Raw genomic sequence first — 25,524 nt, 5'->3', positions numbered from 1 at the left:
CCAGGCACGGCTGCAAAGTGGGCTGTTCAATCAGGGATTATTTTCTGTTGTGCCATAATTGAGTGGCACACTACTTTAGCTTGTGTTTTAAACTCTGTGGTCAAGTTGCTCACAAAGACTTACACTCGCAGAGCTGAACAACAGTACTAAAATCATTCCCCACTAAACCTTCTTCTGCTGAAAGAGTTCCTGTGACAAGGATCACAACCTGTGCATTATGGAAATTGCAGGGAATAACAGAGATGGCTTAGGAATTTGTTCTTTTTTTAATGGAGACAAAGTAATAGGCACAGATGTTCATCTCAGAGCATGCTTCCAAATTTTCCCCCAGGCTACATAAGCCCAGCCTCATGTGAGGTGTGGGGACTCAAACATGGAGTGCCAGCATTAGAAGTGTTCCCAGAGCTGGATGCAGGGAAGCAGGTAGCGGCCGGAGCTGTACCATGCAACTTTTAATTCAGTTAGGTGATACTTTTGCAGATTTTCATGGTTGTTTCTAATATGCTGAGGTTTTTATATGAGTACCTACAAATGTTCCGTCTCATAAGATGAGCTTCCTACGACTGTATATCCTCTTCATAACTTTAGTGAATTTTCTTTTTCGAATTTGAAACCTCCATTTTCTACATAGAAACAGGACATTTTGCTACTGTGCTTCGCTCTCAGAACATTTTTGCTCCATCATAAATGTTTTGTGTGAGCTTACCTTCCTAGCTTTCATCGTTTAAGCTCCTTTCTCCCACCAGGTACTCACCATGAGAGGCATATGACAAGCAGACCAATACTGTCTCATTAGAGAGTGGTTTTCATGCTCTTTCTAGTCTGTGAAAAAGAGAAAAAATATCTGGAGCAGGAAATAACATGAGAAGGAAGTTAAAACTATTTTCTGGGTTATTTTGCTCTTCAACAGCTCTAATTCATTGTTGCACGACTTGGTAACGATAACCAGGTAGAACTCTTTCCCAGTATTCTCATGCAGATGATGGCTGGTGAAAGTGGAAGACTCAGGAAAAAAACATGCTTTCAGCAAGACTTGGAATCACAGGTACCAAATGATACTTGATGAAGCACTGAGACACCTTTTCAAGCACAGAATCACAGAAGTAGCCATAGACTTTGTATGGAGACCACCCCGGTCTCCTTTCATAGATGAGACACAGAAATTTGCAAGTAGAACAAGCAGTCTGCAAGTCTGCATGTCCCTTAACCCTTGGGTAAGACATTGTGAAGGTAGTGTGTTTTCCACTGTGATCAAAGACAGTCTACTTCCAAAAATTATTCAAGGATGGAGGGAGTACAATGCCCTCCTGGAGGGTAGAAAATTAGGACATGGAGGGCTCTCAGGACAACCAAGCCCAGAAGGCAGGTTGCAGTGAAGCCTTCTTAAGCATCCACAAAGAGCTGTTTTGTGGGACCAGTGAGAGTTTGATCAAGGTCTCCTGTATGTTACAGTGGATGGGAAAGTCTTGACTGCTCAGTGAAGTACACAGAAGATATATTAATGATGTCTGCCTATGCAGGACATTTGAAATCTACGCTCGGTCAGACACGTGGTCTGTGCACAACAGGTTTTTCCAAGGTACACGAGGGCTTGACACTGTAGGTAGTTCCTCTGCTGTGAGCAAAATGGGAAACACCATATTCTTCATGAAGACTTTACTGTGTATGTGCAATACTGTTGCTGCTTTGTGTGTATGAGAGGCCATTTGTAGGACTTCTGTCATTAGGCAGCAAGGTGGTCGACTGACAGGCTAATCCACAGACCTGACTGGCCTTGAATCTGCCAGGAGGCATTCGTTAAAATACAGATTCAGCTCCTATCAATTATCACTACCCTGCTGATAATGAGGTCATTTCAATTTGCATTAACAGAGGATCCTATTTAGATTTAATTACAGATTTCCCAAACTCATGCCTGTGGTGATGGGGACAGGACATTCAGGGATTTCGGGAATAGATCAGAATGTGGACATTGAAGCAATTTTTGTGTCTCAGACACACCTCTGACAGCAAACAACTGAACGCACTTAAGCATACTCCCTCTTGCTGAGATACATGGGCTTTAGTTTCTTCCTCTAAGGAGTTAATGCAGTTTGCAGAGGAAAGACAGAAATGCTTTTAGCATTCATGAATGCTTTATTTTAAAGTGCAGGTCTTCCCAGAAGCAATACAGTAACCCTACAGAAATCCAGTCTGGAGTCTTCAAAATCTTCTAGGGTTAGTGTGTCCATGGCTGATGGCAGATACTGTCCAGTAGCTGATATGTCCAGATAGCATCAGGTAGGTGTTTATAAACCAATAGAAGTGTTAAGCATGAGCAGCCACAGCGCAGCAGGTGTTTGACAAGCAGCCACACACATTTCCTGCAACAAGAGGGATAAATGCACCAAAAAAAAAATACAGACACTGTAAAAAAGTTCTATTAATATTAAAAACTATCAGAGCATATAGTCTTGTATTTTATTGCCCTGGTCAACTCAGAATCCTTCCTTTATGTTGCTGGCAATATTACCACAGAGTCTGTTCCTGGCAAGTGTTTAACACTTAACAATGGCTCTTGCCACCAAAGCTTTTGTGCTGTGAACACATACTGAGAACACAGAGCAGAGAAAATGCACACTATCATCATTTTACAGTCGGGCAACTGAAGCCTGTAGGGAAGAAATCTGTCTGAAGTGAGGTAGGGAGTGTGTAGGATTCATTGTGAGTCCTGCCGTGCTCTTGGTCTATACCAGTTCTCCCTTGTTTTGTGCAGACAAACCCTGCAGTGCTTTTACCTGCTCCTTTTGGAAGATTATTCCCACAGGTGAATACTCTGTGTTAGCAGGAGCAGCTTCCTGACATGAAAATGAATGAATTTAAATGAAAATGAAGCTTCCCAAATTAAAAGAGCCATAAGCACTTGCTAATTGTTCTTGGCTGTGTAATAATAAAAAATGCTTATCTCTCCTCAGGAGGGACAAAACCAATTGATCTGTTTTCTGGACAACTGTCTGCAAGATCCATCTGAAAGTTTCCTACCTCACAGAAGCAAACTGAAGGTTGCTTTCCTTTTACAAAGGTGCTATAAGACTATCACAGGATTGTCTTGGGAGACAGTCCTGCTAATGATCGTGGAAAGTGACAAAGAAAATGAGCTATAGTTGGTGACTCTCACACCAACGACCTTCACCAAATAATCTATAAATACCTTCAAAAGCAACTGTACCCTGATCACAAAGTGACTTACTGAAGAATTCATTTATAAATGTCTTCTTTTCTTCAAACTACTCTCAGTCAAGACTAAGAAAATAGAGAAGTGGCATCACCTGCCCCAGCAGTTATGAAGTCCACATTACTTTGGTCCAGGCAGGGGAAAGCCCACCAATAACCCCTCAGTATCCATCTGGTGAGGGGAGTATGCAGAGAAGTGGTTTGATGGAGGGCTGATAATGGAGCACTCGGGGGGAGAGAACCAAGTGCTCACACTCTAGGCCTTTCTCCCTTTCTTCCTCAGGAAGAGGGAAGGAGACATTTGCCAGTATGCACTTAAATGATGCTTTTTCAGAGGTGACAGGTGAGCAGATTCCTAAGGAAACGTACCCAAGGGCCAGAACAGAGTTTGCACTTAGATTACTTCAACCTGCTGCACCACTGAGTTTGCATACACAGAGCTCTGCACTTGCAGCACATTTCTCCTCTCTCCTTACACTGTTTCTCCTATGATGTTCCAGCACTAGTCAGACTAATCTTATCTCCATGGTGCTCAAGGTGTAACTAAGCAAGTGTACATGTAATGAGAATATTTTACCTACCCAAGATAGAAACGGAATATTTTTAGGTAGTCGGTCACTGATTTCTGGGTCTAGAGAAGGAAAAAGAGACACAAATGATTTTGAAATGAAGTTTTCTGACTTCTAGGACAAAAAACATTGAGGAATTTAAAATGGCTTGCACACTAACAAAACTGAATAAGAGGAAGTGGTGAGCCTGAGACATAGGAACTTAGTGATATAAGGAACCACTGGGGCTGAAAAACTCAAAAAGGAGTTGCATTTGATGAAACAAGATTTCCAACTTGAAACAAAGAGAGATGGAGGAGGCTCTTCAGGTGCAGGTGTAAGGAGACCAGAGCAGTTCTTTTTTACCAGTTTCACCATGGCTATCTTCTGAACGAGAGAGCTTGGGCTGTCATCGACCTCCTTTCTTTCTTGGCTGTGGAGAAAAAGAAACACCAACAGAGATTGCAACTAACACAGCTCATTGCACATTAATGAAGACAGCATGAGGAGGTGCTGCAACCTAACAGATGCCTTGGTTGTGGAGAAGAGTTTCTTACTGCTTCCCATTACATAGACAATTGCATCAAAAAGTATCACTCAGTAACAGCATAAGGGGTAAAGACTAGATTGATGGCAAAGTTCATTTGGGAACTTTGCAAAAAGTTCATTTGGGAACTTTGTAAAAAATATATAATTTCTCCCTCCGTCCCATTTCCCTGCATCTTAAATTTGACCTTTCTAGACTGAACATGTTTGGGTTTCTTCTTTCTAAAAATACGTGTTGCTTTGTTTTGTTTTGAACTTCTATTTACTTTACTTTGACTAGGCATCAAGAACATGATGTCTGGGGATGTCTGCAGACAGTCAACTTCCAAAAAGTGTCTATCTCCAGCAACCACCGAGGAACTGGAGAACCAATAAGGATTCTTAGGATGGAGTCACCCTTCAGGAGCGACAGCAGGGATAAGGAGAGGCACACAATGAATTTCCAGTCCAAGCACTGATATCACTTCACTGTCTCAATAGGCTAAAATCAGAATTTTGCCAGTTTGTGTTGTCAGGCTGTTCAAACTGCCTTCTCCAACAAAGCATATGCTTTTTATCTTGTGTATTCTTTTTTATCTCCCCCCTCTTTACCTGTTTCCTGCTCCCAAGGCTTCTATCTGAGTCTGCAATTCCTTTGAAATTCCGTCATGACCATTTCAGTGCTGTTATGCTATACAACTCCCTGCTGCACATTATACAACCATCTAGAGAAAGCCTCAAACTTCTGGTGGTATATTGTACCTTCTCATGTGTTTGTACACACCTAGATTGACAACCCCTTTTACTTGATGCACTTTCATAGGAATTACCGCATGTAACAACTGAATTCATGGGTTCATCCAGTCTTAATAACAGACAAAACTAGGCAATCCTCAAGCCTAGAGCGAATGCTATTTAGATTGTTTTATTGAAGGAGAGCATTAGTATTACCCGGTTTCTCCCATCAAACGTGCTACTGTGGTGGCAAGCTATTGTCTTCTATGATGACATTGCCTGATGGAAGCACTACAGTAACTAAAATAGATCTGTAGTGCCCTTCAGGTGTGCGGATAGCTGTACTACTGCAAGCAGCAGATATCCTCCAAAATACTTGCTGCTTTAAACTTTAGATTATATTTCAGCCTGAGTTCTTACAGTTCATGCAGTGCATACATAATGTCGTTACACAGCTCCCTTCTGCAGAACACAGAGCACAAAACTGAATCTCAAACCACTTCAGAGGGCTGAAAGAGGAGCTTTTAAAAGGGGCTCATACTTATGCTGGCACATCATACTTGAGGCTTAATTTGGAAGTGATTGCAAGAAGGAATACTTAACCCCTCGTGTGTACTGAAGTTGGAGGATATCTGCATTGCTATGCAGTTGAGAAACAGGAGAGTAAGAGTGAGAAGCCCAGTGCTGGGCTTAGTACTTAGATGTGTTTTGAAATTCAGAGATCCTATGTAACCTCGTTGCTTAAAGGAAACTACAGTACAGTAGTGAGTTGAGGGGGGAGCATGTTTTCAGTGTCACTTGGACTCTGACCATGAAAAGGGAACACTTGCTTGTAAAAATAAGTGTAGCTGCAGGCTATGCTGCTGCTGTTCAAGGTGCTGCTTTTGCTTGTTATTCTGCAAAATAATACTATGAACCTGATATAGGTTATTAAGAAAGAGTATTGAAATTAATATCCAGGAAATGCCTTACAATTCTGGTCTACTGAGTAAAAGATAAGCTACTCCGGAATCTGTTAAGAATGAGATGAGACATTCCAAGTCTAAATTTCATTTGCATTTCTGTGGTTGGGTGATTATATGACAGAAAAAGAAGCTGTTCTACATAAATATGAGGTGCTTGTTTGGTGCTGCATAAACCATATTAATTTACAATCATGAAGCATGTGCTTCACGTATGGCTGATGTGGAAACATTCTGGATACTATAAAAAAAAGGAACCCAGAATAGAGGACGTTGCTAATACTTACGACCCAATTAGTTCGGGGTGCTTGAGTTGCTTGTATAAGTGCTTTATTTTTATCTGCATGCCCTTAAAAGTTCAAAAGAAGAGCAAACAATCTTAGTATTAGTCCATCAGTCTGATGTGCAATAAAAGTCAAGTCAGAGCTTATTAGCATGAGATCAGCACCAGTGTTGCCCTTGCAGATATTATATTCTGCTCTCCCAAATTGGCTCTGATAGAAATCTACAGGAATCTGCCCTCCTGGTATTAGTTTTATATTGCAGTAACTTTCTGGATGACTTATGTTCCCAATAATACAAGGTTACTTGTTTTAAAGCCGCTCTTGCTGGTTTGCAGACTATGGTCTGCAAAACTTCTAACTGAAAACTTCTCAGTGTTGCATTACTTTTGTATTTTTGAGGCTCATGGCAGGCCTACTCCCCACACTCTTACCTATATTATATTTTACTCTATTGTTTCTCTGTTTGACACCTTTATAAAACTTTTTCTAGGATAGTGATTGTCTGAACAGAGAAAGAGCATGTAATGTGATATGCAATAGAATGTCATACCTCTAAGACTTTCTCCTGTGATATGACTAATTCTCTTCCTTCCAATATTTTGCTTTTTGCCTAAAAACCAATAAAATCAAATATGACTTGTCAATGGGAAAGTTTTTATATTAAAATTAGTGTTGATTAAATTTTCAGTGTAAGGAGACTACTCTTGTAAGAGTAGTCATCTGTAAAAAGAGCTTATAAAAAGCTACAAACCAGCACTTCCTATCCATCAAACATTTATTGGAAGTGGGGATTATGTGATCACACTATGTGTTTGACAGTCTTTCTAGCCCCAGAAGTTGTGGCTGGTATCAGCAGTGAAGGAAAATCTTACTGAAATAAAATTCCTATCTTTTTGGTAAGAATAGGCAGTGGGATAGAAGACAGAAGCTGAAGATGGTATCCACGCTGAGATAAACGCTTTGAGGGTGGTTATAACCATTTTATCAGACCCAGAGGATCTACACAAGCAAGCTGCTTGTGACCACTGGGGAGGCATTTTTTCATTATCAGCAGGAACTAGTGCTCTGCAGCACCTGCATTACATGTCAGACTGGTGTGACAGGCAGCTCACTGGGGATCAGTAGCAGAATTATAGAATGTTCTGAGTTGAAAGAGACCCGCAAGGATCATCGAGTCAAATTCCTGGCCCTGCAGAGGACAGCCCCAATATTCACAAAGATTCACACCACGTGCCTGAGAGTGTTGTCCAAATGCTTCTTGAACTCGGGCAGGCTTGGTGCTATGACCACTTCCCTGGGAAGCCTGTTCCAGGGGCAAACTACCCTCTGGGTGAAAAACCTTTTCCTAATATCCAGCCAGAACCTCCTCTGACACAGCTTCATGCCTGCCCCTCTGCTTCCCTACGTGAGGAAACTGTAGACTGAGATGAGGTTTCCCCTCAGTCTCGTCTTTTCCAGCCTGAACGGGCCAAGTGACCTCAGACATCAGCCTCCTTCTATGGCTTCCCTTCTAGGTCCTTCTCCATCTTTGTTGCCCTCCTTTGGACACTTTCTCATAGCTTTATATCTTTCCTATACTGTAGTACCCAAAACTGCACACAGTATTCAAGGTGAGGCTGCACCAGCAGGACAATCCTCTCTCGTGATTGACTGATGATGCTGTGCCTGAGGCACCAGTAGGGTTCTGGGTCACTCTATTGACCTCACCATCTCATAAGTGTGTGTTTGGGTGCAGTGAGTTGAAGTAAGGTAAGTAAAATGAGGAACAGTATCTGAAGGAAACTGCAACAGTCCTCCCTTAAGTTTGAGAACTGAAGTACAGGACAAAGTACTGGTGGAAAAAAAAAAAAGCTAAAATAATTTTGGTTTTGCATTTGAGGTGATTCAGTAAATTTTAAGTGAAAAAACAAATATATTGGAAATATATTTTTTTAAATCACATGATGTATGCTACAGAGTCACCTGTAGCCCTGCTTAGCCATGTTTGTATAAGTTAATGCTGAGAGGATGATGGCAGGGGGCAATTGCATGTGCAGTCATGGACTTGGACAAGATGTCATACATCAGCCAAGAGTCCTGACTCTTCTACCACCACAAACAAGGGGTGGAACACTCAGTAACTTGTGGGACGCAGAATGCCCTGAGCAAAAAAGCATCCTCAGGAGTTGGGGAGTGCAGGAAAAGCCTGGGGGTGGTGGGACAGAAGATGAGTGGGAGCTCCCAGTGTGCCCTGGCAGCAATGGAGACCAGCAGCCTCCCATCCCTATTGGCAGAAGCACAGTCTGTAGGTTGTGGAAAGAGCTCTCTTCCTCTGCTTAGTACTTTTTAGACCACGTGTGGCTACCACACTTCCCCTGGTACCTGATGGTAAGGCCACAGGATGGCTGTGCAGGTGTCCAGGAGGATGGAAAGGCTCCTTTCTTGGAGTTTTTACAGCTTGGCTGCATATAGCCCTGAGCACCCTGCTCTGAGATTTGAGTCGGAGGTCAGACCAAAGATTCCCCCACAGTCCCTTCCTACCTGAATTACTCTGTGATCCCATGACTCTGCTGACTCATAAATCAAGAGGGCCTGGCTTATGGAGGCCTCTCCTGTATAAAAGTTTTGCATGAAATCACAGACATATGCATAATTAAAAACCTTGCTGTAGACTTTGTTATAAGTGCTTGCATTTAATTGTTTTGTTGGAAAAAATCTCTCCTTTATTCATAGTGAACAAAAAGAAATGATAAGCCTGTCAAGGCCGGGGGGGAGGCAGGAAAATTATATTAATTTGTAAGTCAGAACGGTCTATTTTGTTTAGTGCTACACTTTTTTAAAATCTTATGATAGTTCATGGAATATGAAAGATTTTAATTCTAGAAGGCTAATTTAAATTGCAGCTGTGTGTTTAGAAACCCAAGGCACCTTCCACTGGAGGGACAAACCAAGGTGCCAGCTACCTTCATGCTTGTATTTGTTCCTGTGGTAAAACATGAGAAGAAAGCCTGTTGGTTTTAAGCCATTGTTATGTCCACAAAATAGCAGATTAGGAAAATGTACAGTGGAAAATTGGTCAGTCACCAGCTGATATATGTGAAATAAAGGTGGATCATGTATATTTCTTTTTGGATAACTGCATGCCTTGGGACCAAACAATTTGGGATTCACCTTGAGTGGCATTAGAAGAGACCTCAAAGACTCAGTAAGCCATAAACTTGAAGCTACTGTGACTCATCCAAAAGTCTGCTCTCAAGAAATCCTTGCACTCAGAGACAGCAATGATAGGGGAGTTTTGTCATGCCAGTGACAACCAGCAAAATCTTTGCTGCACCTGTGTCTGGACAGAGTTGCACATCACAGAGCTGCCCTGACATTGCTCTGGGGCAAGTCCAAACTTACAATATTTTTAATAATCTTGTCATTAACTTTCAAACTCTTTCATCACATACCATGCTTATTTCTGTCTTCACAAGACCGTGTTCATACCTTTATAAAGTCCTTTGTCTTTTCCTCTAACCTTCTCAATGACTCCTGCAAACATGCCTGTGACAGAAAAAGGGTTAGTAGTGGGCGAGGGTGGACAGAGTGAGATGCAAGGTGGTCACAGGTTTAGTGAGATGGGAGACCAAATACAAGTCTCACTGTAAGTTTTGCGTATCTCAATACCTACCTATAGGTATTCTTAATGTTAATTATGCTATTTGTTTTTATTCCTTTCAAAAAAAACCCCAACCAATAAATCCTTCCTTTGTCAGTTATTTGAGGTTGTTTTACAAATAAGGTGGAGGAACTGTGTGTGTATGTGTGCGTTCATGAATTCAGCTTCCAATTCATTCCATACTGCACTTACATGTAGAAATTAGTGGAAGGGTCAGCTGAATAGGAAAAATGTCCTCTTTCTTGTATTTACAAGTGGTAGCAACTCTGATCTCATGTCTTCTTGTTCTTGTATCTAAACTGCAAAGCTTTTAAATAAGGAACTGGATTTCCCCTTAAGCATGTAATATACCTAGTGTACCAAATGCTATCCCTGATTGAGGATCCTGTTTACCACAGGTTATTTCTGACTTTATTATCAGCCAGTGTGTTGTCCAACTGCATTCTTCCCCAGAAAAGATGCTCTTGCTTAAGTTAATCAATCCTTGAGAAACAGAGGTATCTGGACATTTCTGGGCATCAAGTAAAAATGTGTAAAGTGTGTATACTACAGATTTTATCAAATCATTAGAACTAGGATATGCTATTATTTGACCACTTGCCTTCAAGTTATTTATGTCCTCTGGACATGGAACCTGTTGACGCTTGAGAAGTTTATTTTCATGGGATAGAGCAGTCTGAAAATTAAAATCAAATGTATGTCATGAAAAATCAAAATAAATGTTATTAAGAAGAAAAAATGCAGTGGAGAGTACAGTTTCTCCTCTATTCTTTTTATACAGGGTTCTTGATTCTTCAGAGCTGTGTGCTTTGGTTCAAGATGGCAGAAAGTTTCCCTATGAGGCCTAGTCATGAAGTCAACAGACAATAAGAAGGTAGAAGTTTCTAAAGATGTCTGCTCAGAAACAGTAATTTTATTTCTGCTTCCCATCAAGGACATTATTTTCAAAGTATGCCTGAAATATTAAGAGCTTACGAACACTGGAAAGATGAAGGCTGTTTTCAAGGTAAGTCCTTAAATAATTTAAAACACATTTGGTGTTATTTTGCAGTTGTCTTTAATTGGCAGGACATTCATAATATTTGAAAAGTACATAATGTACATAAATTTCTGTTTTGCAATTAGCTAAATTAGAATATTGCATGGCCTCACAAGTTTTCTTTTGACATGATGCTGTTGGTAAATATTTTTGTGTGTGATTGTATGCATGCTCCATCCCCTTCTCCGCCCAAAAGCACATGAAACAGAGGGCGAAAGCCATTTTGAATCACCCAGAAAAATTCTTCTGACTGCAGTGAGACCAAGGGAGTACAAGTTACTTGCCCACGTTCTCACCATGAATCAGCTACAGGCAGTACAACATGGTTGGGGTGGTCTTTGACCTCAGAAGACCCATTAGAAGTCCACATCCTACCTCTTCTGTCTTACACTCCGGTTCTTTCTTGCCCGTTGTAGAAGTGAAGCCTTCAACATCTTTCTGTCCCATCTCAGTCGCAGAGGGCACAGGTGATATCTGAAAACTACAGAATCAGAGTGTCAGCCACCATTCTGGTTATGTGAAAATAGGCAAGGCAGAAGCAATAGCATTAAAACAGAAATTCAAATTTCACAATATCTTTTGCATTTCTTTCCTCCCCCCATACATACTTTTTCTTGTTACATAAGATGATGATAAAATAACCAAATCAAGATTTTTTATGTAACACCAAGTTAATCCCATTTTTGACCAATGAATGGTTTTGACAAACTTTCCAACATATTTTATTGCATTTGCATTTTTCTGTACTTTTTCATTGTCTGACTTTGCCAAGAAGTAGGTGCAACAAGATATATAGGGAACAACCTTATCTCATGTTTATTTTAGCCTAACAAGAAAAAGGAAGTTGACAAAATGGTGAGTTTTGAGTAGTCTGGGAAGTACCTGTACTTCTGCTCAGACCCATGTGGCACCAAAACTGTCCAGCTTGCAACCTTATTATGCTAAATACTCTAAACATTTTCCCAAAGAATCATAGAATCATAGAATATGATGAGTTGGAAGGAACCCATCAAGATCATCGAATCCAGCTCCTGGCCCTGTGCAGGACACCCCAGGAATCACACCATGTGCCTGAAAGCATTGTCCAAATGCTTCTTGAACAGGCTTAGTGCTGTGACCACTTCCATGGGGAGCCTGTTCCAGTGCCCAACCACCCTCTGGGTGAAAATCCTTCTCCTGATATCCAACCTAAACATCCCCTGACTCAGCTTCATGCCACTTCCTCAACTCCTGTCACTAGTCACGAGAGTGAAGAGATTAGTACTTGCCCCTCTGCTACCCCTTGAAAGGATGTTGAAGACTGTAATGAGGTCTCCCCTCAGTCTCCTCTTCTCCAGACTGAACAGACCAAGTGCCCTCAGCTGCTCTTCATATGGCTTCCTCTCCAGATCCTTTACCATCTTTGTTGCCCTCCTTTGGACACTCTCTAACAGCTTAATACCTTTCTTATATTGTGGCACCCAAAACTGTACACAAATTCAGGATGAGGCTGCACCAGTGCAGAGAAGAGCGGGACAATCCCCTGCCTCGACCGTCTGGCAATGCTTTGCCTGATGCCCCCCAGGACACGGTTGGCTCTCCTGGCTGCCAGGGCACTACTGACTCATATTTAACTTGTCATCTACCAGGACCCCCAAGTCCTTTTCCCCAGCACTGCTTTCCAGCCTCTCATTCCCCAGTCTATACACACCACCTGGGTTGCCCCGTCCAAGGTGCAGAATGTGGCACTTGCCCTTGTTAAATTTCATAGAGTTGGTGATTGCCCATCTTTCTAATTTGTCAAGGTCTCTTTGCAGGGCCTTTCTGCCCTCAAGGGAGTTGACAGCTCCTCACAATTTAGTGTAGCTTGCTTTCTGCTTGTTCTAGAAGACACAGTAAAGAGGGAATTCGCTCAAGCGGCACTCACCTGTCAACATGCTGGTTTTCACTCACGGGCTGCTTATTTTCATCAGGAAGTTCGGAACCCATCTTGCTGAGATCCGTCTTTGCACTCTGTAGATGAGGTCACATCTGAAAGCAATATCTTCCTACAAAAACATTGCACAGAAAAATCTGTTGTTTCACACAAAACACTGTGTCATGCCCCATCTCCTGCAGAGCTGGAATGAGATGCTCAGGTGGATTATATAATTTGCTCTCCCCAATTCTTTGTGTCTGACAGACCTCACAGTGGGTTGTCTCTTATATGTTTGTAATACCAGATTTTTTCAGGTTTTGAGACAGGCTGGTAGAAAACTTATATCAAGCTCTAACAGAGCAATACAACCTGTTTTATAGCAGAGGCTGCCATAAAACTGCTAAATGCAAACACAAAACCCCTTGGCTCTTTTTCTTGTTTTTAAACCATGGTAAGTCTAATTTTAATTTTAGTACTGTAACTGCTGAATTTATCTCTATTTCCCTTTTTAGACAGGACATTTGGGTATAAATAGGCTTTAAGGCCATCATACAGGGTGTAAGGGACTCATCCAGAAAGAACAGCCCCGATCCAGGGTTTAGCTAGGAGGTTACCACAGGCACAGGACTACATACCAGTGCCCCCAGGGATGCTGCAAGGGAGGAAGCTGCAGCAGCTCACTCAGCCTCTGCTCAGCAGAAGGAAGTACTGGGTGAGGCTGCGACACAGTTGTTCCCCCCCCCACCCCCGCCTTGATCCCAAGCAAAAAAACCTCTGCTGAAATTTTACACAGGCTTTCAAGGACAAAACAGTCTGTAGGAAAGGAGCTTTCAGAGGTATTTCCCATGGATAGCTTTGCCACCCTGTTTATACAGCAAAGGGGTTGAAGTTCTGATGTTCACAGCAAGGATGACAAATATTAACTGAGACACAGATTTTGGACAGCTGCCCTTCTGAGTGCTGTAACTTGTCTGCTGACATGGATGCAGCCTGCAGCCCTGTGAGAGTCTATGGACAGGACTGGTGGTTGTGCAGCTGGGGATAGAACAAAATCCCCCAGCTCACTCCAAATGAACAAGTGTATTCAAATGAACAAGTGTATTTACAAGGTGAAAGACAAGAGATGGGGGTGTAGACAGAGTGGCAGAGCAAATGTAGGCATTTCAGTCCGGCAGTGTGAAACCTCTGACATAAACCAAATTTTTACTGAACGAGATGAGAACAAGATGAGGACAAAGAGTGAGGTTTCATACATCATCTCTAAAATGCAGAATAATCCCAGCAATCCAGAGTAATCCAAACATTCACATTTTGTTCCTTGGAAGGACATCCCACACCTTGCATTATTTAAACTTCTTTATGCACCTCGAGTCTCCTTATATCTGCCATCCAGGCAGAAAAACAACCTTGGATTTTTACAAAAGTCTGTCTTCTGTACTACCCTGTAAATATTTGCACTGTGGAGGGAAGGGAGTGAAGGGCCAGAGGGCCTTGAGACATGCTTGCATCTTTCACCAGAAGTCATCCTTATAAGAAAGGAGGAAGACAAACATGGCAAAAACTGACCAAAAAAAAAATCCCAGAAGTCTTTTCTACATTTTCACAACATTCTACCACAAAGACTTACTTAAACATCCTTCAAAAAGCTTAACTCTGAACACAAGCAAGAAAAAAAACCACAGCAAAATAAGAAGGAAATGAAGAAAAACCTGAGTAAAAAGTGACAGGTGCAGTCAGAGGGGCATGCACCATGACTGACAAGGAAGAAGAATTCTTTTCCAAACATGGTTACAGATATATTTGTCATATCCAACCCCACAAGGCCCTCGGAAACAATGAGGTGGTGTAAAATAACACACACTAGTCAGCTTCTTGCCTTTGTATTTCTCCAAGAAGACTCAGTTTTGCCATCAACTGAAAAAGCTCTGCCACCATCCCTGCAATGGCACTGTCCTAGATGTGGCTTTTGCAGTTGACGGTTTGGTGCAGATAGGTTTAATTTCCACGCTGTCCTCAATGAGGGGGTGCTTCTCCCCATCAGTGTGGCAGAAGGGTGAGTGGTGTTCAGTGTGGGTTGAGGGGGACAGGTAAGGTTGCTCCTCACACTGCCCCCTCAATTCCACCATGGCTCCCAGCCCTGGTCTCACCTGCAGGATTTTGCTCTCAGGGATCTCATCCTTTGGCAGCTCATAGAACCTGAACAGACAACGCACCCCAGCAAGGTGTAAAACTTGTTGATTTTGGCTTATTTTTCAGGGTTGCTTTGAAATTCCTTTCTCCTGACGGTCATTCTCTCAGGTACTAGTCATATCAGCAGTACTGTTAATTCTTATTGCAAAGAGAGTATATAATTTCCCTGTTTGGTTCTGTCAGCAAAGCAGTTAAGCTGCTGGGGCAGAGATGCGATTAATTTTGTAACACAGGGCTGCTTCATATTCAGGACCCAGTTCAACAAAGCACTTAGGCAAAGAAATAATGACCAGCTTGAATGGGAAAATTAGTGCTTAAAGTTAATTGTGTGCTTTTAAAATTGGACCTTATATCGTGCCAGTCAAATAAGCTGCTCCATTACAAGCTCCTGCTAACAAATACATGCCCTGGACTTTCTTTCCTCAAAAGGGGAAACAGATTTAGATGGGGCCTTGAAAAAGCTGTCAACATTCAATAGTAACACAGCAGAGAGTTAAAATATGTTGGCTTGCTCCTTACTAAATTTTTCCGACCAGAAAATGCAGTGTGCCAGCATTTCAGTGACAACAAGTCAAGTGCTTTAACAAGCAAATAGACTATATATTAAAAGCCAAACAGGGCATTTTTCTCTTCCCTTGAGACAGTCTCAATGGAATCTGATAACTAAGTATTTTTTGACATCATGAGTCCTGAGATTTCTAATATACATCACAGTAGGACCACCAAAAAGTAATCTGAGTGACAGAAGGATTAACCACGAAGAGAACAACAGGAAAGACAGGATGCTGTCTGCAACGTGATGCACATAAAGCTAATGGTGGTGATTAGAAGTGATGCATTCTTGTGAAGCCAGATGTATCCTCACATGGGCATAGGCTACAAGCAGGCTCATGAAACAAACCACCTCAGAGCTCTTGCTGACCAGCAAATATATCTTATGCTGTACAACTGTATTAGATTAGGCACAGAGATATCCTGACCTAAATAAACTGATGAAGTTATCAATTAAACCATGTTTCTATAGGAGAAGACTACAATGTCAAAACTTCCAACTTTTTCTACAAAAACTGTGCGATGGACAAAACCTGTGATGCAGCTGTTGTTGAAGTGGTTCATACAGTAAGCTGCCTGCTCACATCTTCATTTTTTATGCTGTTACTGAGGTCTGTGGTGAGCAGTCCAGCAAGGCTGTCACTTTTCAGAGACAGTCTCTGAGGAACTACAGATGCTAAAGCCAGATATGGTGCTGCATGCTAATGTACGAGATTCAATAACCTGGACCAAATTATTGCTGCAGTCCATGTCTGACCAATTGGAGCTGATGTTATTTCTCTATTTAATTTTAAATGGAAGAATGATTTCACTGTTGCTGTTTTAGATTAATTGTGTAGTTTATTTTGGTGCTTCTTTACATTTTAGATATATTCTGAATCTCTGCATCAGCCTCTAGGGATGGGCTAGTGTAGTGCACTGAAGTTTTCTTTGGAAGTCCAGGGCCATGACTGCAAAATGGGAATAAGAAAGCTGGCTGTTATGGTAATTAGTATGCAGTTTTAGTTGTGTAGGTGTGTGATGTGTTAGCAGGGAGTGTTTATTTTTAGTTCAGACATCTAAAAGTGGTATTCAACTATGTTCAGCTATGGGCTATGAAACAAGTCTGTCTAAAGCAAGACACCGCTGTGTTATACTTGTACATGACTACATGCATGTAAAATAATAGGGAGAAAAAAACCCAATAGTTGCCTAAGATGAGATAGTTTCAGCTTTGCATCCACTTCTGAGAAGCCCTAGAGATGGGAATGACATCTAACTTTCCAGGAAGAAGCCATGTTTTGACTAGAGAGGGAGTGGGAGCAAAGCCTTAAGACTCTTTTCCTATAGGCAGGGTAGCACAGAGGGTCACTGACTGAAGCAGTAATGGTGTAGGAGGTGAGACAAGAGGCCTAGAAAATTAGGAGAATGTTGGCTTAGCTCAATTTAAAACAGCAAGAGATATTTCCTTGAAGAAGCATTACCTTGACTGCTACCCCAGACTGTGAGTTGTGTCAGGCAGCGATCGATCCTCAGCAGTGTACAAAACGCTTCCGAAGTGCTTCCTTATACTGAATGCCAATAACATCCATAACGATTTCAATTTTAGCAGCTATAGCTCAGATGATATATGTTCAGCTTTAGTGTTCAGCTGACTCAATGGAAAGTATCAGCATGGTCATCCCATTCATTACTAAAAATATCATCAAAACAGCATGACTGATGCAAATAAAGGGAGACAGAGTCTTTAGGCTGAGGAACCCAGGCAGATCTGGTCAACCCTAGCAACTTGCTGGCAGCTGTTGTACCATAACTTTCCCTCTCCATCCATCCTCTCAGCACTTAGAAAATTAGAAATGCTATCTCCCAAACTGAGGAACTTGGCTCTAAGAAATAAATAGACAAGCGACAGTTGGCTTTGTTTTGCTCAAATTTCCCCATTCCCTATCTTTTGTGTACCTGATTTTGCAGTCTCAGTGGTGTCTTTTCCCTGACTTCATGCCTTAACTTCTAATTCCTTTTTTCTGCTTGTGCTCCTTTACAAATTATTTCTATCTTTTCTTTGAAACATTTCGAGCTCTTTACAGACCATGTACTTCACTCTGTGTAAGTACTGGGCTGCTGCTCACAATCCCTCACTGAACAGCTCTCCTATCCTCTGGAGGAAGAAGAAATCTTTTGTCACCAGATGCAGAGGGCCTCACTTGAAAAAGGCAAGGGTTTCCAGTGTTCTGTGGTACAGATGTCTGTCCCATTTGAGCAGCTGAATGGTCATTAATATTTCATTTATACAGAGATTTCTTGCCTATGAATGGGTAAAAAACCTAAACATCTGAGTTCATCACTGCTCTACATCCATCATGAGTTTTCAGTATTCAAATTCATTGTTTATTCAATGATATTTTAAAAAAATTCTCTACTATTTCCAAGCCCGTTTGCTCAGAGAAGGACGTCTGCCTTGAATGCTCAGACAGTGGATGCCTGCATCTTGTTTTTAGTAGTCACAGTGCTTAAAGTACTTCAGTTTCTCTTCCATATGGTTGGAAAGATTTGATTTTACTGTTGGTTTTTTTGTTTTGGTTTTTTTTTAGGCTAGATTTGGCAACCATGAAAACCACATACCAGCATCTGAACTGGAATAAAAGGGATATTTTTATGCTTTGCTTGGATTATCTTTTCAACCCAGTTCCCAGGGGCATGTCCCAGTGCTTAAACTGGGAACCCTCCCAGTAGACCGAGATTTCTGTGCTTGTTCCGGAAGAGGAGGTAGTCAGAAGATAACTCCAACAGAAAAAACCTTGGAGTTCCTTGCATTTCCAGTTTGATTTGCCAATGTAACTCGCACACTTCCACAGGAAAGCAGCTGACATGCTGTAAAATTTCAGGATATATCTCTTGTTCTGAGTGAGTTCACTGCTTCTAGTATCTAATCTACTTTTTGTGTGTCTAAGCTGCTTCCCTCTTCTCCTTGACCAAAGACATTGACCATGTTTTGCTGATTAACTGCACTGGAAAAACCAAACGGCAGAATATAGATTGTTGTTGCCTCAAAACCAGTTCTCTCTGCCCATGAGCAAACTTGTTCCCAAACTTGGCCACCACAATAGCAGAAGCAAAAGCTGGTTTCTATTTCATTCTCTGCACAACAGTGCATAGCAGAAGCAATGAATTTTGTGCTTAAGACATTGGAGCAAAAAACATGCTATGGGAAAGGTCACTTCCTAATCCTTAAGGTCCCTTCCAACTCCAGCCTTTCTATGATTTCTATGATAAACCCTCCAGAGAATTCACGGTCAAGGTGGATAACTCAAGGCTTGAGCAGCTGCTCTCGACCCGTTGCATGCTGCTCTTTTGTCTTGTGAAAGATGCAAGAAATATTTGTAAAACAGATCCATGCCCCTTTGGGCTAGTAAAGGTTGGCTAAAATCAAATGAGCTCTTTTCTAACAGGAATTATTCACATTTTTTCCTCTAAGAAGACAATTCATTGGCTTTTCTGAAGAAGTTCAAAAATCTTTTCAGTGTTCAAATAATCTGCACATGATCCAGAGGTGAGTATTTATCACTGTATCACTAAACTTTGATTCCAAGGGAAAAAAAATCAAGAAAATACAAAAAAGTTAATGCAAAGAAGCATCTACCATGTACACTGAATACATCTGGTCAGACCTATGAACATGGAGAAAATTTGTACAAATTACTAAAGACATCTCTCTTGTAAATTGAGGCAACATCTTGATACTTAAACTCTTCACAGTCTCCTTGTAGCCTTCCTCAGTCTAGACTGCCCTGAATTCCTCATTCGCAAAATTCCAGGACTGATAAAAGTCTCAATAGGCAATTATTGTTTCTGTCTCTCAAAGTCTTATCCACTCTCCTCCTCTTCAATGCTCAGAGAGATATTCAGAAGCAATGAAGAGATATCTTGTGATCTGCTCTCAACAACACACCAAGGACATATGTTTACAACTCCCATTTTCACCAGATGCAGGTGTAGTCCTCACAGAGGAGTTGTACTGCACAGAGCAGGAACCAACATTTGGCCGAAGACCCACTGACTTAGGCCATTTGAGTCCAGCAGCACTTTGGTGCTGCTAGTATTTTCTTCACAGACATTAATTATAGGAGATTGAAAGGGGTTTGCAGCCTGTTGTGTGGCATAGTACATTGAACAGATATTGGGTTGAACTTCTGGTCCATTAATGTGTAGTTTCTGGATGCTACAGAAAGGCCATAATAACTTGTGGCAACTTCCCAGCTCTCATGATGTTCTGATTACAACAACTTTCTACAGCCACCTAGGAGTTAGTAGGATGTCTTATCATGTTTATGTGGTTTTGACCTTCAAATGTTGCTGCTTGCTGTTGAGCTGAAAAAGAGTAAAGTATTTTTCATCTGAAAGAATAAGATTGGGAGGGAGAGGAAAAGAGTATGAAAGACAGACAGATGGTCAGGAGGTGCAGGTCCGTTCTTCTGGTGATAGTGACGTTGCCTTCACACTTGACCCCATACACTTTCTCTGTCCCATTTGGCTCCATTGGTATCCTTTATCCTTAATCCTCACACTACTACAGTGTAATACTCTATTGACATGGAAGAGAAAATAACTGGACACCAAATAAAAATGCCACAAAAGTTAAATGCTGTAGTGGCTACATATTTGCTAAAACTTTTTTCTCTCTCTTTGTGGGTCTGTAGCTAGTGGGAATCTTTGTACAGTCCTGTTGCTTTTCTCTGGAAGTGATAGTATGAATTAGACAATTGTCCTTTAAAGATTAAGGAGCCAGTTGAAGGCTAGTTTCTGGTGTGATTTACTGGCATGTGATCATGCCATGGTAAAAAAATTACTTCCAAAATCAAACAGATAAGCAACAGCTGTTGGCTTAACTGCTATAAATTTTACTGCCTACCTGAGGGAATGTTTTACTCTGGAAGAAGCATGGACATGACTGTGCCTGTAGGGATCCAGTCTTGGGACATGGTTCAGTAGTCTTTGTGATGCAAACAGTGGACATGGTGGTGCAAACAGTTCCATGCCTGAGGACAGCATTCTCTACATGGTCACCAGTGCTCACCAACACAATTTACTGCTTACAGCCCACATCCCACAGGGCCCAATCCCATATGCCATAAAAGATGAGGGAATTTGAAACAGTCAGAAAGGACTGACTGAGGGCAAATCCTTCCTGACCAGCCTGATTGCCTTCTGTGATGTTCTATCAGTCTCTGTGGATGAGGTGGAAGCAGTAGTTGTTGTATACTTTGACTTTAGCAACACCTTTGACTGTGTAGTAGCCATACTATTGTATACCTATTGTATAGTCCATACTATTTCTGTGGTATTTTTATAGCCGAATGGGTGAGATATGGCTTAGGTGGATGACAGTAAGTTGGGTGGAACACTGGCTGGCTGACTAGGTTCAAGAGGTTTGGATATATGATATGAAATTCAACTGACAGCCAGTTGCTAGCAACATTTCTCATCTGATATTGAATTCAAAAATACTTAAGATGTATTAATGACCTGGCTGATGGGATGGACTACACTCTCAGTCAGTTGGAGGATGATGGGATAAAGGACATTCAGGAATACCTGGAGAAGCTGGAAAAATAGTTCACGGGAACCTCAAGAGTTGGCAAAGACAAATGCAAAGCCCTGTAGCTGGGAGAGAATAAGCCCTTGAAACAGTAGGGGCTGGGCACTGCCTGTATAGAAAACAGGTTTGCAGAAAAGAACCAGCGGGCACTTGGTAGAGAAGTTGAACATGAGGCCTGGAAGCCAAGAATCATGGAACCATAGTCATAGCATCACAGAATAGCCTGGGATGGAAGGGACCTTAAGGATCATCTGTTTCCAACACTTCTGCCCATGGGCAGGGACACTCTTCACTAGACCAAGTTTCTCAGCGCTCCATCCAACCTAGACTTAAACACTTCTAGGGATGGGGCATCCATAACTTCCCCAGGCAACCTGTTCCATTCTCTCAGTAACCAGTTTCTTCCTAATATCTAATCTAAATCTACCCTCTTTCAATTTAAACCCATTCCCCCTTGTCCTGTCACTATATGCTCTTGTAAAAAGTCCCTCTCCAGCTTTCTTGTAGGCTCCCTTCAGGTACTGGAAGGCTGCAGCTAGATTAGCCTGAAGCCTTCTCTTTTCCAGGCTGAACAAACCAAATTCTCTTAACTTCTCCTCACAGGAGAGGTGCTACATCCCTTTGGACTTGCTCCAACAGCTCTGTGTCTTTCCTGTGCTGGGAGCCCCAGAGCTGGGTGCAGCATTCCAGGCAGGGTCTCACCAGAGCAGAGCAGAGGGGCAGGATCACCTCCCTTGACCTGCTGGCCACACTGCTTTGGATGCAGCCCAGGACACAACTGGCTTTCTGGACTGTGAGCACACACTGCCAGCTCATGTCCAGCCTCTCATCCACCAGCACTCCCAAGTTCTTCTCAGCAGGGCTGCTCTAAATCTGCTCATCCTCCATCCTGAATTGATACCGGGGGTTGCCCAGACCCAGATGCAGCATCTTGCACTTGGTCTTTTTAATCCTCAAGAGATTCTCGTGGGCCCACTTCTAGAGCTTGTCCAGGTCCCCCTGGATTGCATACCATCCTTCAGGTGTGTTAACCGCACCACTCAGCTTGGTGTCATCTGCAAATTTGCTGAGGGTCCCTTTGTCTATGTCATTAATGAGAATAAAAAAAAAAAAAAAGAAGGCCAACCACATCCTGGGCTGCATTACCAAATTCACAGGCAGATCTTATCACTCTCTGCAACTACCTCATGAGAGGTAGTAGAAAAATATGGACATGCACGGTTCTCAGAGGTCAATAGCTATGGAACAAGATGAAACAGATTTAAGGTGCAGCATGGGAAATTCCAGTTGGATGTTATGAAAAAAACATTCACAATATGAGTGTGGTCAGACATTGGAACTAGGGTCTGTACATGATGTGACCTCCATTTTTTTAGATAGTCAAACTAGTGGACCAGGCACTGAGCAACGTGACATAAGCTGGCCCTGCTTTGAGTGATGGGTTAGAGCAGATGATCTCCAGAAGTCCGTATCCTATATCCTAGGACTCTGCAAATAGATCAGTCTTGAAAAAAATGGATAGACCTACGTTCCAAGGGAAAGTGCAACTTTACTTCTCTAAGAGTTAGTCTCATACAAGTGCTGAGGATGAGAAGCTTCTTAAAAACTTACAGCCACTTTTTGCTTGAGTCAACAGTGAGGTTACCGGATTTCACAGGTCAATGTCAGAAATTTTGTTCTGGAAGCTTTCCTTATTGTTACTGAAAGGCAAAATACAGCCAATATGTTAAAGCATGAGACACAGCATTAGGTGAAAAGTAGTCTAATTCTGATTCAGTAGCAGACTTGCTAAGTAACTTTGAAGAAATTGTCTGAAGTCTTTTATGCTCTACCTTCACAGCATACAATATAGGACTAGTAGGCTATTACACAGTTGAGTCAAATTCAGCACTGTTTTTAATTTTTGCTTTTGGGCATAGTGGAAAATATTGCTGTGTTTTTATTTGATGAAAGGTAGTACTATGCCTACTGCAGATCAGTAAAATCTTACAAGAATATTTTCTAAGTTCAGCCAGTTATTGGAACAACAATTTCCTTAGTAAACCCTGAAAAAAGCAATTAGACATTGCTAGGAAAAGTATTGTATTTTCTATAACTATTGCTTTTTATCTTGTAGAATCTTAACATAGGAATCGGACAGAACATTTAATGAGCTTTTAGATTTAGAAGTCCCCAAGCATATGCCCTTAATTTAAAAGAAAGAGAACATTCTTATTCTGAACACTTATTATTCATGCTAGAGCTCCTGGGAATGTAACTTCAAGATTTTGAAATCAAATATAAGTTTGTCCTACTCTGCTACTTGTTGCATGGCCAAGTTTAGCAGCTATTCTGTTGTTCCACTGATAGAGAACTACATTTTGAAATTAAATGGAGTGAAGGAATAGTAGCACCTTTGCATGTACCTGTGTTGCTCTGACAGATTTCAGGTAGCAGATATACAAATTGGATACAATTAAGAATAGAGCCAACAGTGCATTATAAAGAGGATGGTAATATCTCATACCAAATCCCTGCCACAACTTTCTTCTTTCCATGTGCCTTATCCTCTTCGTTTGTAAAAAGTTTGAGGCAATACTTTTCATTTTTAAAAAGACTGCAGTATACAAAAGCACATGCAGAGTGGATACTCGCATCTCTCTCGAACACTACTGTTTGATAACAAGACAGAAGCACTTCAGGAGTACCAGAAAGCTTTCAACCTTGCAGGCTGCCCAGCCTCAGGGTTGCTACCACTGTATATTTTACCATTGTATTGTGAGGAAAGGTCCTGAGACGGCCATCAGATCAGTATATTCACCTCTCAGGTGTTATCTAAGCAACTGTGCAAATGCTGCTGAGAGGCCGAGTGGCCTTCGCACCACAGTAGTGAAACATCTATAACTATACCTCCACAGACATGACTACAAACATGTACTCCCACATGTGATATTCATTTTCAGTCTGTTTAGTCCTCTTTTTTGCACATATAACCACTTGTAGGCAGATACGTTTTGCAATAACTAGAAATACTTAGCATGTATTGAACAGAACAAGAATAAATAACACCCCCAAACACATCCACATCAATAAACTTTATAAGTGACTTGATAACAATTGGTCCAATCACATTTGTCAGCTGTTTGTGGTTTACAAACAATGGGTGACACTTCAGGAAGCAGACAGAGCTGTGCTGCAGTTGCAGTTCCTCAGCAGCACTACTCTGTGAAGTCCAGGAGTTTTACAGAGCGAGGCAAGTCTCCTGTTATGCTACTGGAGAGCAGTTAGGTAAGTGCTGCAAAGGTATGCAGCAGAATTACTGGAGACTCACATGCAGAAAGGAATATTCTACCCCTCACCTTTGGGAGAAGAAGGGAAATATTATTAAACTCAAGTGAGAAGGCTGCAGATCTGAATGAAGCTTAACAGTTCCTGGTGAGAGGTAAGCTTAAAGCAAAGCTGGGAGGAAATATGACAGGATGAAACTCAAGAGTTAAGGGTTTTTAGGCCACTACAGCAGTTGTGAATGTCAGATTTTGTGAAATCAATAGAAGAAAAGCAGAAGGTAGTTAAAAGTGTATTTTGGGAGTCAGCATTGCAGAAAGGGGCCCTGCGCTCCTTTTGCAATAGCATCCACACTTTCCTAATTCTTTCTGAAATTTAATTTATTAAAAGAGAATATAAATTAGAAAAACAAGTGTTATTGGTTTTGACAACCAATCTTTAAACAAAAATAAGAAGGAATTTTCCGTTGTGCTTCTACTGGCTTTATCGTAGGCTTTGATACTCTTTCATGATGAGTAAATTTTTCAGAATCAGCTCAGATGCTGAGCATCACAAGCCCCCCTCACAAAGTGTTGCCAGGTCTGCCTTTATTTTGGTGCTTTTAGACACCATCCTTGAGGCTCTCAGACACTCACACAGACCAGCAGTTAAATGAAACCTTGTCACAGGCTGCATCAGCAAGAGCCAAGTCAGCAGGTCAAGGACCACAGCCAGCCGGTCAAGGATGTGATTATTCCACTCCACTTACCACCTGTTTGGCCACACCTGGGATGTCACGTTCAGATTCTCTCTTCCTTGCCCAAGACAGACACTGACTGAAAAATTCAGAGTGGCAGAATCCCCGCTGCTGGAAATATTAAAGAATCAGCTTGATGCGACCCTGGATAACTCAGACTATATTCCTTCTTTCAACAGGAGGTTTGACTGTAAAATCTTCAGAGGTCCCTGCCAACCTGAATGTTTTTAAGATTCAATACAGACTGCGATGTGCACATGACTTCCAGCAGTATCGTGCAGAGGTATGAAAACTAGCTCTGGAGGAGCTAATTGAAATGATGAAGCCTCTAAGCCTGGAAAACTGGAATAAATTTGACTAGAGG

The 25,524-nt window shown here is 41.6% G+C and overlaps 1 protein-coding gene across 1 annotated transcript; it reads right to left on the bottom strand.

Annotated features, from left to right (window-relative positions):
- Positions 1–2,139: 2,139 nt before the first annotated feature.
- On the bottom strand, positions 2,140–20,563 carry LOC127461154 (uncharacterized). The gene is made up of 10 exons (XM_051768606.1): positions 20,474–20,563; positions 12,853–12,973; positions 11,322–11,427; positions 10,509–10,583; positions 9,736–9,792; positions 6,818–6,877; positions 6,271–6,332; positions 4,128–4,194; positions 3,795–3,844; positions 2,140–2,363 (listed from the first exon to the last, which is right to left on the bottom strand). The coding sequence occupies exons 2-10, from the start codon at positions 12,912–12,914 to the stop codon at positions 2,219–2,221; spliced, it is 684 nt and encodes a 227-aa protein (XP_051624566.1). The 5' UTR covers positions 12,915–12,973; positions 20,474–20,563; the 3' UTR covers positions 2,140–2,218.
- Positions 20,564–25,524: the final 4,961 nt, after the last annotated feature.

The sequence above is a fragment of the Manacus candei genome, unplaced genomic scaffold (genome assembly GCF_025592945.1).
Source record: "Manacus candei isolate 608988 ecotype Guabito, Panama unplaced genomic scaffold, ASM2559294v1 h1tg000095l, whole genome shotgun sequence".
Classification (NCBI taxonomy): Eukaryota; Metazoa; Chordata; class Aves; order Passeriformes; family Pipridae; genus Manacus; species Manacus candei.
Note: the sequence above shows the minus strand (reverse complement) of the source record. Positions and strands in the feature narration are given on the sequence as shown.

Excerpts from the sequence above, each read along its gene's own strand:
- LOC127461154 (XM_051768606.1), bottom strand. The coding sequence starts at position 12,914 with ATGGGTTCCGAACTTCCTGATGAAAATAAGCAGCCCGTGAGTGAAAAC. Across the intron at positions 11,428-12,852 it reads GAAAACCAGCATGTTGACAG|TTTTCAGATATCACCTGTGC; the intron begins GTGAGTGCCGCT and ends CTGATTCTGTAG. Across the intron at positions 6,333-6,817 it reads CACAGGAGAAAGTCTTAGAG|GGCATGCAGATAAAAATAAA; the intron begins GTATGACATTCT and ends TGAACTTTTAAG.